The 12,175-nt window shown below is 37.3% G+C and overlaps 5 protein-coding genes across 5 annotated transcripts; all 5 read right to left on the reverse strand.

Moving 5' to 3' along the window:
* Positions 1-3,185: 3,185 nt before the first annotated feature.
* Positions 3,186-5,292, reverse strand: BDF20DRAFT_906694 (rab-GTPase-TBC domain-containing protein; the record flags this gene model as incomplete). The annotated part of the gene is made up of 2 exons (XM_053083300.1): positions 3,186-4,928; positions 5,020-5,292. 2 exons carry the CDS (start codon positions 5,290-5,292, stop codon positions 3,186-3,188), a joined length of 2,016 nt encoding a protein of 671 aa, XP_052934781.1.
* An 85-nt stretch (positions 5,293-5,377) lies between these two features.
* On the reverse strand, positions 5,378-6,811 carry BDF20DRAFT_877829 (uncharacterized protein). The gene is made up of 6 exons (XM_053081468.1): positions 6,536-6,811; positions 6,325-6,462; positions 6,087-6,247; positions 5,920-6,002; positions 5,575-5,859; positions 5,378-5,490 (listed from the first exon to the last, which is right to left on the reverse strand). The coding sequence occupies exons 1-5, from the start codon at positions 6,770-6,772 to the stop codon at positions 5,732-5,734; spliced, it is 747 nt and encodes a 248-aa protein (XP_052934782.1). The 5' UTR covers positions 6,773-6,811; the 3' UTR covers positions 5,378-5,490; positions 5,575-5,731.
* Positions 6,804-8,783, reverse strand: BDF20DRAFT_877845 (uncharacterized protein). The gene is made up of 5 exons (XM_053081469.1): positions 8,743-8,783; positions 7,791-8,667; positions 7,443-7,690; positions 7,168-7,379; positions 6,804-7,089 (listed from the first exon to the last, which is right to left on the reverse strand). The coding sequence occupies exons 2-5, from the start codon at positions 8,285-8,287 to the stop codon at positions 6,916-6,918; spliced, it is 1,131 nt and encodes a 376-aa protein (XP_052934783.1). The 5' UTR covers positions 8,288-8,667; positions 8,743-8,783; the 3' UTR covers positions 6,804-6,915.
* An 807-nt stretch (positions 8,784-9,590) lies between these two features.
* Positions 9,591-9,905, reverse strand: BDF20DRAFT_877855 (uncharacterized protein; the record flags this gene model as incomplete). Its single annotated transcript, XM_053081470.1, has 1 exon — positions 9,591-9,905. A coding segment is annotated over one exon (288 nt), but the record flags the coding sequence as incomplete, so codon positions are not given.
* Positions 9,906-10,089: 184 nt separating this feature from the next.
* On the reverse strand, positions 10,090-11,675 carry BDF20DRAFT_877857 (uncharacterized protein). Its single transcript, XM_053081471.1, has 4 exons — positions 11,536-11,675; positions 11,412-11,504; positions 11,180-11,355; positions 10,090-10,167 (listed from the first exon to the last, which is right to left on the reverse strand). Exons 1-4 carry the CDS (start codon positions 11,564-11,566, stop codon positions 10,123-10,125), a joined length of 345 nt encoding a protein of 114 aa, XP_052934785.1. The 5' UTR covers positions 11,567-11,675; the 3' UTR covers positions 10,090-10,122.
* Between the last annotated feature and the right edge of the window lie 500 nt (positions 11,676-12,175).

A 12,175-nucleotide genomic window follows, 5' to 3' on the forward strand; every position in this document is an offset into this window, starting at 1 on the left:
TTGTGGTATGGATGAATAATGAGTAATGTAAATATTATAGAAATTATCAAATTGTGAAATTTTAGAAATTATGACTCGTCGATCATGAAGAGAGAGTCTTTTGTATGGATGAAAATGTTATCAATGAAATCAATATGTTGTTGAATGTTGCTATAAATTTTCCAATTGAGGAGATCGACCTTTTGCTGAATGCTTTCAAATTGATACACAATTCAAAAAAGCATTGAGTTACGGTAGAAGACAAAAAATACCAGAAGAAGCTTTTGCTTGTAAAAACGAAAGCAGTGAAATGGCTTGATATTAACGCTTGACAGGGGCAGGATAAGGTCTAGGAAGAGCAGGCTTGGCGGGTCTATCTGGTGGCATTTTCGAGAGAAAAAGAGAACCTTGGAATAAGGAAAGATGCTTTGCGATAGGTAAGATTAAGAGAGGAAAAGAGAAGCTCTACTAGAAGAGAAGAATGCTTTTGTTATCTGGACTTGATTGATTGAACTAAACCGAAAAATTCGGCTTCCTTTTATATGTTTTCAGGGATTCAAAGGTTAGGGCTTCTACCGCTTTGGAGAGGTGTAGCACATATTGAATTTTGAAGTTTCGTATCACAATTCAAAAACAAAGAAAGTTTATAACAATTATACATGATATACTACCTGTCCATCATGATCGTCAGTTCAGTAATTGCATTTATCAATAGATTGTTCTACATGAAGAATTTAAGTTTTCTGGGTGGGCGTCTCATGAAGAATACCCTTTTTTTTTTTCTGTCTCAAGATCGACTTGCTGCATTCGATACTGTCCTCCCAACAATGTTAAAGGGCGATGGTGCCAATTCATTATTGCCTACATTGCTACCCGCCTTCAAATTGATCTTTGCATTCTGAGAACAATAAAAACTCTATTAACGCGGGTAAAGAATTGAAAACAAATAATGGAGGGAAACAAGGCTTAGTCACAACCACACTTCTTTGTAACTCAAAGAAAAGTGGATAACTTGTTCAGAACAACAAATAAAAGACCAAATGATGCCATTACTAACTCGCTTTGTTTACGTAGCAAAATGAACCAAAGGCAGAAAGAGCAAAAGAATAAGTACGTTAAGAACGGTGTAACCCTCTTGACGATGTTGAGATGATGGTAGCATGGCATCCATGACAGGTTGTCAAGCTTAACTTTCTTTTGCCTGATTTTGTTCTTCCGTTCGAAGAAATTACATGGCTATATTGCTTGTATTTTCTCTTTTCTCCATCAAATAATGAAATGGCAATTAACATACATCATCATGCTTTTTCATTTAAAACAAACTTCAGGCACATCTTCTTTATCATGACCTATTTAACTTATCTTGTTGATTGTCGTATTAAATTCCCTTTCCCTTTCATGTTATTGCTTATTTGATTTAACAGCAAAGCTTGGAGTTTGGTACTTCAACCATTTGTGAATGGATTTTCCAGATATAAGGTGCGATCTGCATCTTGACTTTTGAGTATGAGTGGATGGTTGATTACACAAGCCAATAAAGTCTTTTTTCCCGCTGCCGCTTCGCCGATATTCCTAGTGCATGAACAGAGAGCGAAAACATGCATCATCCGTTGCTTAGCTCCACGAACTGTCTAAATAAGTTTTGTGTAGCATCCTCTACCACATCTTGATTTGAAGGCTATCAAATTGAATTGATTGTAATACAATGTAGTTATAAGATTGAATTCCGTATAGTTACAACAACAACAGCATGTCCATCACACAATGAATATTGGGTGCGTCTTATGGCTGTTCATAATTTAGCATAGTAAATTGTACATGACATGTCAATGATACATTTTCTCACTCTTAGGAAAAAAACACGCTCTATTCTAGCAATGTGTATGTTGCTTCTCTATTATGATCTTTTGATCAACCAATGAACATCTTTATCGAAAGAGACTCCACATTTCCATATGGGAGAGTACCAACAATTCTCATCAACCAAACTAAGAATAATAAGCTTTTGATGTTTTGCAGCACAAAATAGCCCTTTATGTTCTCAATACAATTTCACCATTATCGTAGCTCATGCCCGAAAAGGTTTGTTGCAATATACTGTATTAATTTATAACACTAGTACGCTTCTATTTGAATAATTTCTTCAGATGTTTGGTCCTGTCAGTTAATCAATAAAGCACTCATCTTATTCATATCATCAACGTATAATCCTTCATAAAACATCCTTGGTTCTTTATGCTAGCTATATCTCTTGTCTTTTAAGTTTTTCAAACTCCCGGTTTAAGTTTGAGGGTTTTTTTTTGTTCAACTTTAGTAGAATGTTTCAACATACTGCAAGTGAAAATATGTCTAATAAGAGGTACAGGCCGCATTTAAGCTGTGTTAAGCTTTAGAAGCTATCTTACCGAGCAATTTGATAATTTTCTTTCATATTTCAAATCTGATCAGAGTAGCGAGCGTATACTTACTCGCGCGTTTCTGAAACAGCTACACTCACTTGAATTCGAGTTTATAATAACATTTATACAGTATATCAATTGAAATTTCTGTCTTACACCGACAACAAGCAGCAAGTTTCAAAACTAAAATACCCGAATGCATACGTGTTCTCATGATTGTGAATGTATGGTATCCTCTTTGGATGTAAAAGCTTGGGAGCAATCATGAGATACAAAACAAACATGTAGGTACCGATTTTCTGAGTAAAAAAGTGCTCCACATAAATAATCTAAACTTAAAAGTTTAAACATCTTTCAAATGTTGTATAATATTGTATAAAGTTAGCCTATGTGAGAAAAAGGCAAAGGAAAAGTTACTGTATGAACATCATAATGTTCTTGAAACTTGAGCAATAACAAAATAACAATCTGATCATGCAAAATATTCTATCGAACTGACTTCATATTTGCAATTTCATGTATAATAATGTAGATATTATACGACGCTTACTATCGAATCATTTTTCACAGTGCTTTCGTAAATAGTAACCCTCACGAATAATTTTCTTTCTTTTTTAAATGAGAAATTGATTTAGACCTTTTTTTGTCTAGAGTAAGTCTTATTTTGCTGGTAAGGCTAGTATTCCAGAAAGAAGGGAACATTATATATAACAAGAAGTTGTAAAAGGTGAATCAACAAAATTAAATTAACACCGCTTATGATAGCTGTGATAGTAGTAATAATAGTAGAAGTAGTAGAAGTACTCATTAACTCTTGATGGAAGAGGAGCTGGTAGGCGAGGTGGATGTATACGTCATCAAAGGGGATGAGTTAAATAGCATGTTCAATCGTTTTCTATCGTCTTCTAACCGTCGATTCTCCAATGATAGTTGAACATTATCCTGCTCTAATAGATCGGCTTTGTTCTTTATATCCAGCATACGTTCGACCAGCGCTGATAAAGCATCTTTGGACATTGATTGTTGAAGCACAAGTTCATCATTTTCTTGCTGCAAACGACAATTTTCCGCTTTCAACTCTGCCATTTCCTTCTCATACCTGTTGCTTTGACCAAATGCATTCTCCATGGTGAGTTTCAAAGCGTCTCTTTCAGCCTCTACATCCATTTTTTCAAGTCTAGCTTGCATCAGATCATCCTTCAATTCGATCGTTTCCCTTTGCATCTGTGACAGAGCAAGTAATAGATCTTCTATTTGATGATGTAACATGGATGTATCCGGCTCTTTCAATGAGGAAATAGATGTTCGATCTGAATCCATTGATTTTTTGGGTGCATTGCTATACCAAGACATTGTCTTTTTTCTTCGAAGGTTGTGTTTATTGTTACTGCAATCGGAATTGTTGCTACTACTGTTATGACAACCATGTTTGCTCTTGTTGGACCAAAAATTGAATCGAACAGCCAATACTTGCTCTGTCTGCTTCTGCTCCTGCTCTAATTCTGTGACATAGGTCTCTGCTATATGATCCATTTTATCTTTTGTGATAAGCCCACTGAGACTGACAGCATCTGAAATAACTTGTGAAGGATCGTTATCATAAGCATCATACAATTTGTTGGATAAAAAGTCGAGAATATCTTCAAATTCCGTGAGCTGCAGGATTCGTTCTTCGGACCGCTTCAACATTGCAATCGCTACACGCATGATGGTTTCCGCTGCTCCTTCGGCAAATACAATATCGTATATACGTAGGATGAGCTCCATTGGAAAGGCATAAGCGAATAGTGTCAAAAACCACTGAGAAGCGTACATTGGCACATTGACTTCGTTGGCTTTCAAGTAGTTTGACAAACTGGGTAAGATTTGATCCAGAAGGCTGGAAAATTGATAGAGCCTCAGCTGCAGTCCTTCCATATTGAGAGTAAACATCGTTCTCATTTCATATGTCTCCATAAGTCTAACGAATACGCAAAAGGCTTGTTGTTCTGGCATGTTTAATAGCAACGGACCAACAAGAAATGCTAGTCCTTGGCAATAGCCCACTAAAGAATCATACAAACTGTATGCTTTAAGGACTCTCTGCAACGCTTGTTGTCCTGATCCACCTTCTTGTTTAAACATATCTATACCAGGAAATGTTCTCGCCAAATCACGTTGGATAATGCGTTCATATGGAGAATGTTCAGCAACAAGTTGTCCATAAACAGTTTCAAGATTAAGAGAAGCTGACTGAGACATAGCCTGCCAAATTACACCCCTTACTTTAGGTGGGATGCCTGCCCTTAATTTCGCCGAAACCAAATGGGGTAATTTGAGCGCTACAGCACTGAAATCTTCTGTTAACGTAGCCCAAAATTCCCAATCTATTGTTTCACCACTGTTGTCTTGTTGTTCATCCCCGTCGGCAGCAGCAGAAGTCATAGCTAAATTTTGTATGGTCGAGAAATGTGTTTTTAGTTGATTTGACTGTATACAAACTGACTTTGGGTCTTCATCAAGTTTAGCATTTTGTCTTTCGATTTGTGCAAGAATAAATTCTACAGAATCCTATTCATTAAGGGGTAATATACAGTTCATGAGTTAACGGGGTCCATTTTCGACGGTTATTGTTGGGATTTGTTCTTATTCTTATTCTTACCTGTGGTGGCAAATTAGCATTTTCTTCTTCAAGACGTGGAAGTAGCTTTATGTCTTTCTTTTCTTCATTTATTGTTTTATGGAAACTGTTGGTTCTTTTCCTTCGGCTGATACTACTTGTGGGCCCACCACGAAGAGAACCGCTTGTTGTTCGGGTAGGCGATAATAACAAATTGTGCCGAATGGATGTACTCTTGGATGATCGTAAATGTAATGGTGGTCGTTTTACATAGAGTTCTTCTTGCTGTTGTAGTGCGTCGATTAGTTTCGACATAGCCTCAATTTAAAATAACGAGGAAAAAGAGAGAAGAATAGAAAATTTAAGGCACATGTTTTGAATTGCAATTTATGGATCCTAAACACACACACACACACACACACACACACACAGACAACCGTGCAATTTTGAATTCAGACCTAGTAACGTTCTTTCTGAACCGAGTATTGGACCACGACAACCTTATTTCTACTACTATTTATAGACAATGGTAGCAATATTGTTGAATGGATTTATGCACCTTACAAGAATATCGACTGCATGTGCTGCTCTTTTTACCATTGCAAGTGATACTTTATAAGGCCTATGCATCTGAAACATGGTACACTCAAGTTATTCATAAACCTACATTCAAATTTGCCTCTGTACACATAATCAGAATCGTAGCACATCATTGAATTATCTTTCCTTTTGTCGAAATGTAAGTGTTATATTATTATGTACGTAGCCAATATAAAATAATAAGAATTGAGCATGTAGATATGACGCCGGCCATTATCAATGTATCTCTTTGCCTTCGTGTATTAATTCTAGAGATTAGGTTATTTACACCGGGTATACGACCTATGAGCGAAGGTTATTAGCGTTATGTCTTTCTGCAATTCTTTGTTTACTTTAGCTTACTCATAACTCCGCCAACTCGTTGATTCACACTATGCATAATACGTCCTTGACGTGAAATGTCTTGCCTAGTGGCGTATGCTTGTCTATAACGAGAACAAATTAGATGATATATAAGTATACATTTCTTGCCTGTCATTGTACTACAATAACTATTGAAATCCTTTTACTCTAAAATCATATCTGTCATTCTATGTGAATCCTCGATTCTATTACGTTCCGATAGATAGTAATCCGCATTATCTCCATTGTTTCCAGCATTAAACGATCTAATTTCATCTTGAACACTATTCATTAAATTGGCTCTGTCCCTTGCTTGTTTAATGTTGCCCTTTGAACAACACCAGCGATAAGGTCAGCATTTGCTTGAATTCTCTTCTCTTCTACTTCTTCAAAAAGTAATTATACCTTTACACGGCGGAATTCTTTGGTATAATCATATAATATATCCTTATGTCTACTCAATAGATGTATCATCGAAGGGCTTGTAGGTGTGGCACTCGGTTTATCAATAAAGTCTCCCATAGCTGTAATGACAAGTTGTAACTAAACAATCGGCGTGATAATGGTGAAAAGTTAGACAAATAGACTTAACGTAACCACTTTTGATCGCTTTTACTTTTCTCAACAAATTCTCTGTTTCTTCTAGTTGTTGTGCGCTGTTTTCGACGATGGAAGATTGCCCAACTTTGGATAATGTAGCCAGCTTATTCTCAATCTCGCTCTCTAGAGTTCTCACTTGTTTACGAAGTTGATCCCAAGATTTGGTGGGTATCAGATTTAGAGATGACTCAGAATCGTCATCTTCTTCATGCAGCAATGGCTGATGAACAGGTGAAGGAGTGCTTCTGTGCATTTGAACGATGTTTATAGAGAAAGAATAAAGAAATAGACAGAAGAATGCTGTTTGGATCTTTTTTATCTCGGTATTTCAAAGTAAAATCAAAAATGGAATTCCCAAAATGACAAAAATGATATTTCATGCAAAACCCTTTCTTTTTATTGTTTATGTTCGGTTTGTTCACTCTGTTGTGCCTGATCATTGCTATTACCAGTCGTAGTAGCAATAGAAGCAGCACTGTCAGTAGTAGTATTAACTATTGGATGAAGAGGTGGAATAGGTGTATTGGATTTTGTAGTTAATGCTAATAACCGTTTATCTGTATATCCAGACTTTTTTTTCATTTTAGCTGAGCAGTTAGCCATAAAGCCCTATCTGAGAAAATGCCTTGTTTCAATTCATATACTTACACTTAGTAGGTCCTCTTCCCTTGGTACTCTCATTTGTAACATTGTTTGACTCTTTAAATTCTGTTTCAAGACTCTTTTCAAAGAATCGTCCCTATTCAATAAACATTTCCATAGTCCATCAAAACCTTTGTATTGTAAAACCATTCCAGAAATGGTGCTGTCTTGGAAAGATAACTTTAACCATGCCATTAAGGGCTCGATCGTTGCTTCAGCTAAAGAAGATAATAGTGAGTTTATAACTGAAGCTAATTATCCAATAAGGTATTGAACTTTACGTGATAGCTGAAAGTAGAGAACACGATTGAACGCCAAGTGGTTTACTTCAATAATAATGCCCGCAGGAGGCGTTCCGTTATTAGTTACAGCTGTACTATCGGATGTATCTTTAGTTTTTGATGTAACTGCTGCATTATCCTTGCTGTTAGTCTCTTTCCTCTCTTCCTGTTGAGGATTTCTTCGGTCATTACTTTGATCTTGTTGTTGCCTTATTGGTTGATCTGGCTTTCTTTCGTTACTTTCAGTGCTATTATTTCAGACAGCTTTAAATATACCGGTTTTTCTTTTCGTTTTTTTTTTTTTTTCCAATAAAAAAAATGAGAGGATCGACGGGTCGATATACTTACCTAGCTACTTCTTTATTCGGTGTAATTGTTGATTGCGAAGTATTTGCTTGCGAAAGTTGTGGTGATAATGTTTGTTGCTCAGTAACAGAATTACTGGCGGCAACAACAGTAGTAGGATTAATGGGATTAGCAGTAGTGGTAGTAGAAATAGTGGTAGTTGTAGTGTGTGTCGATGAAGTCGCACTGGTAGTATTATAAGAGCTTGGGTTGGTGGTATGAATATTATTGTTTAGACTTTTAGCATGTTTCTGAGTTTTTGGCTTTTTAGTCGGTGGTGGCCGTAATGACGATAGTAGTTGTGCCTGAGAAGAGGGTAGTTTTCCAGGTTGCTGTTGTTGTTGTGAAAATAATTTTTGTCGCTTTTGAAATTCTAACTGCTGTTGCAACTGTTGCTGTTGTTGACTGTTCACTAATGAGTTCATTCCTTCTACTAATTTACGAACTTCGGCTAGATCACTAGCAGCTGCTTCACTAGCTCTATCCAATGTATAGTGCATACGCGCAAAATTATTATGAGAGTCGTTAAAAAGGAAAGTGTTCTGTTTTTGCTTGATGAATGTTAATAAATGGACAATAATGATGTAGCAAAAGATAACTGAGCAAAGAGAGTGTTGACAATAATGGCTCAAGAATCAGTTACACCCCTCTATTTTCACAAATGAAGCGCTTAAAAAAGAAAATGCGGGGACTTTAAGCTCAGAAAAGATTACCGGGCGAAAAGAGACCCAGACACTTACAAAGTAATTTGCATTTCATAATCGACATGGTCTTTAACTAAGCTGTCCGAGCCAAAGAACATAGAACAATAATTAAAGAGGAGCAGTTAATTCATATCTACAGTTTTTTAGCTTTGGGTTTAGACGAAGTCGCAATATAACTAGACGAAAAAAGTAAATTTTTGAGACCATCAAGTTATAATTTCAAGATACTACACAAAAATTGAGACGCTTACCTGTAAAAATCAAACCAGCTTCGTGCTGGCGATTAGAGGGTGGTGTTTAAGTGGTTGTTGCGGGTGATTTTGGTTTTCTAAAAAACTCCGCAGGTCTTCCCGTTGACTTCCAGATCGAAACGCTAATTGTCAACATGTTTTTAGCAGCGTTGACGTCCCGGTTCCAAAGTATCGAACAGGTTTTGCAGGCAAGGATACTTTGGCCGGGAACTGTCTTCAATGCTTCAAGATTGTTGGAACGACAATTATTGCATATTCGAGAAGTTAGGTATTCATCAATGGTTAATACGAGCAAATCGCCAGCAGTCTCTCTTCGCTTCAAGGCACGCCAAAGAACTCCCACGACACCAGTCTTATGGCCTTTGATGGGCACTGCACTCTTCCCGAACATGCCATTACCAACTACAATCAAAGGGATCTTTTTAGTGTCGCCTACACTAAAGGGTTCAGGCTTCCACTTGTTCTTCAAGGGATTACTGTAGAAAGCATGAGTTCTATCAATATTTCTGCGAATAGTGGATGAATTGCTTATCGTTTAAAAACCTTACCTATCTTTCTTAGCGAGAACATCGCTTACTTCTCTCGCATCTGCTTCTTCCTTCTCTTCTGGAACCTTTTGCTTCTTCTTCTTCTTCTTTTTACGTTTACAAAAGGCCATTCTGTCGGTATTCTTCTTTGGCCACTTGCTTCGATCTTTCTTCTTCTTCAACCTCAATTGCTTATTGTACTTTGTGGTTCCATTAATAAGCAAATTGACCATGTTGTTGGCAGCACGCTCTTTACCCTGGTATAAACGAAATCTGTCTTCAGCAGTTCTCTCGTCGTAAAAAGAAGACAAGGCTTCGAAGTGCTGCAACATATATTGTACATGACGATCATGTTGTTCGATGATAGAAGTTTTGGCGGTTGGTATGCCACTTTCGATCATTTTAATTGTGCCTGCTTTCTTCTTTTCCAGCTTTGCAGCGTATCTGATACTTCCGGTCATATGATAATATTCCTTGGTAGAGCAGCTGCGTACTTGATGTTTGTTATGATCTAGTCCGATTGCCGCTGTGAAGACAGATCTTCGCCCTGGATCAAGGAAAGCGGGTCTGTAATTGTCTTGTACTTCGTCATAAGAAAAATCTTCCAAAGTCAAGGTGTGATTATGAATGGTCATGTCTTCTTTTATTTTCTTTTTGCGGCTGAACAAAAAGTCTACAGTAAAGCCGTCCGACCTAACTATGTTTCGAAACATTACATCAGAACTTTCCTTCAAAGCGGTTAGACTATGACAGAAGCAAAAATAGGGGTGTGTTTACTATTAGGCATAATTTTGCTGAAGAAGTTCTTCTATAGTTTTACCTCTTAAAGCCAAACTTTTTGAAGTTGAAGACTTTACAGAATTGTTCGAGTTGGGCTGTATAACCCTTGGCAACTTTTCTGAGAAACATGAAGGGTGTAAGAGCGTTTATACTTATCGCGATGAAACGCCATTTCAGCGATGGAATAGGAAAGGGAAAGAAACGCTGAGGAAGTGGTAGGACACGGACATCGTACGGCTTATGCTGTATATGTTTTTGCTCGTACGCAAACTGTATGTTCCATAACGCATTAACAAACTTTGCAGGAGCAGCAGAAAGAGAAACGAGGGTTACTTCTCCTGGAATGAACTCTTCAAATTGTTTGCAGAGTACTTCAATTCGGTTTTTGTCAACGGCCGCCAGCTCGAGGTTTTCTGGCCAATGAGGATGACCATGGCAGACAGATTGGTAACAATACAGCTGTACAATTCTTTGTACATCAGTGCGTTTGATATTCTAGAATGTGTATAAAGAGAAATAAAATGAATAAAACAGCAGAGCATTAAGAAGGTACTCGGTTACAGCCTTACCGGGAGCATAGTTCTCAATTTGTAAGTAAGGAACTTTGTTAAGCGCTGCTCGAAGCGCTCTACAATGGAGTTCGTTTAAGAGACGCTCAATTCCTTTGCTGCCTCTGTAAGGCAATGGCTATATCCCACGGTCAGCTTGTGTTTTACTTCGATAGTAGGGAACTTTGCCTTGAAGTCTGTATAATACTGTTTTATGTCCTCAGATAATGCCGTTTTGTGAGTAACTTGCTTGCCCGTTACTAGCTGACCTACTGAATACCAGAATTGCTGGCAGAATACATCAGGAATAGACCTGTCTTTGTTGGCTTCTTTACTGCCTTTGTTGCTGTTTTTATCAGTGTCTTTCTTGTCGCCTTTGTTAGCATTCCTTCTATTCTCCTGATAATGAATGAGGTACGAGTTAACGAATAATTGACTAGAGAATACTATTCTCCTTATGTCAGAGCAGCAAGAGATGACTTTTTCTTGGAATTGTTCGCGAAACGCTGGCTTCACAGCAGACGTAAGAGGGAGCTTCCTCGTGAATACAGTGGAGCCTTCTCCAAGCGTCGAGGTAATAACTTCTTCCTTTGAAGCAATGTGATTGGGACATTCGAGAGAACGAGAAGTAGAATGACCCTTTAAGCCACAACTGATACACTTGATATCTCCAGTTGTTTGCTTCTTCTTTCTCTTTGCTTGCTTCTTTTCTTCCTTGATTGTAGCTGATTGCATACGTTTCTTGCCGCTACTTCCAACTAAATTTCCGTTAAGCAAACATAAACTTGTTTTGCAGTGAGAGCATGATGCTTACCATCAGCCGCAGAAACTGCTTTGTAAAACTTGCATTCATGGTATGCCTTGTTGAAATGTCCGAGTGTTTTGCAATCCTTGCACTCGATGTTTACTAGTCATACAAAACATAATCTGAGGATTACCACTATAACCTATTTGTGGCTTCGCGCTCATGTGTTACTTACGGAAGGACTCATCTTTGACTTTATTCTTATGGGCTTCTGCCACCGATTTAATTTTTTGCAAGATTTGGGCTTTGTACATGGTAAGTAATAGCTATCAGGATGAGGAAAGAAAGTATAGAAGAAGAAGAAAAAGATGGAAATCAGAGGAAAGATGTCAAACATATTTTTATCTGTAAATGCTTCGAGTTTGACAACATCTATTTTTTTGTTACGATTGACAACAACAACCGTTATCTACGTGGCGGAAGAACGTGTCTGGGATTAATTTAACGCGTAGATCAATTCATATGATCCATAAATAGAGTCTCGTAAACTGCAACCCTATATCTATTGCTGATAAGACCTGTGTCACACTATAATACTCAGTACGTCTCGTAGTACTTTAACGTAATGCCACTATCTATTGAAAAATGTCCACTGACCTTCAAAGTAATGTCTACAATTATTTATTCAATAAATCGTCCAAGAATATTATACCATTTCATCCTAAAATAATTTAAAATTATCTAAATTAAATATATAAATTGTCCAATAAAATTTGTATAAAGTGTAAAGTTGAAGCTAAAACACTGTAATCATGCGTATTTCTGTCAGGTGC

Source organism: Mycotypha africana, assembly GCF_025528875.1.
Source record: "Mycotypha africana strain NRRL 2978 chromosome Unknown BDF20scaffold_7, whole genome shotgun sequence".
NCBI lineage: Eukaryota > Fungi > Mucoromycota > Mucoromycetes > Mucorales > Mycotyphaceae > Mycotypha > Mycotypha africana.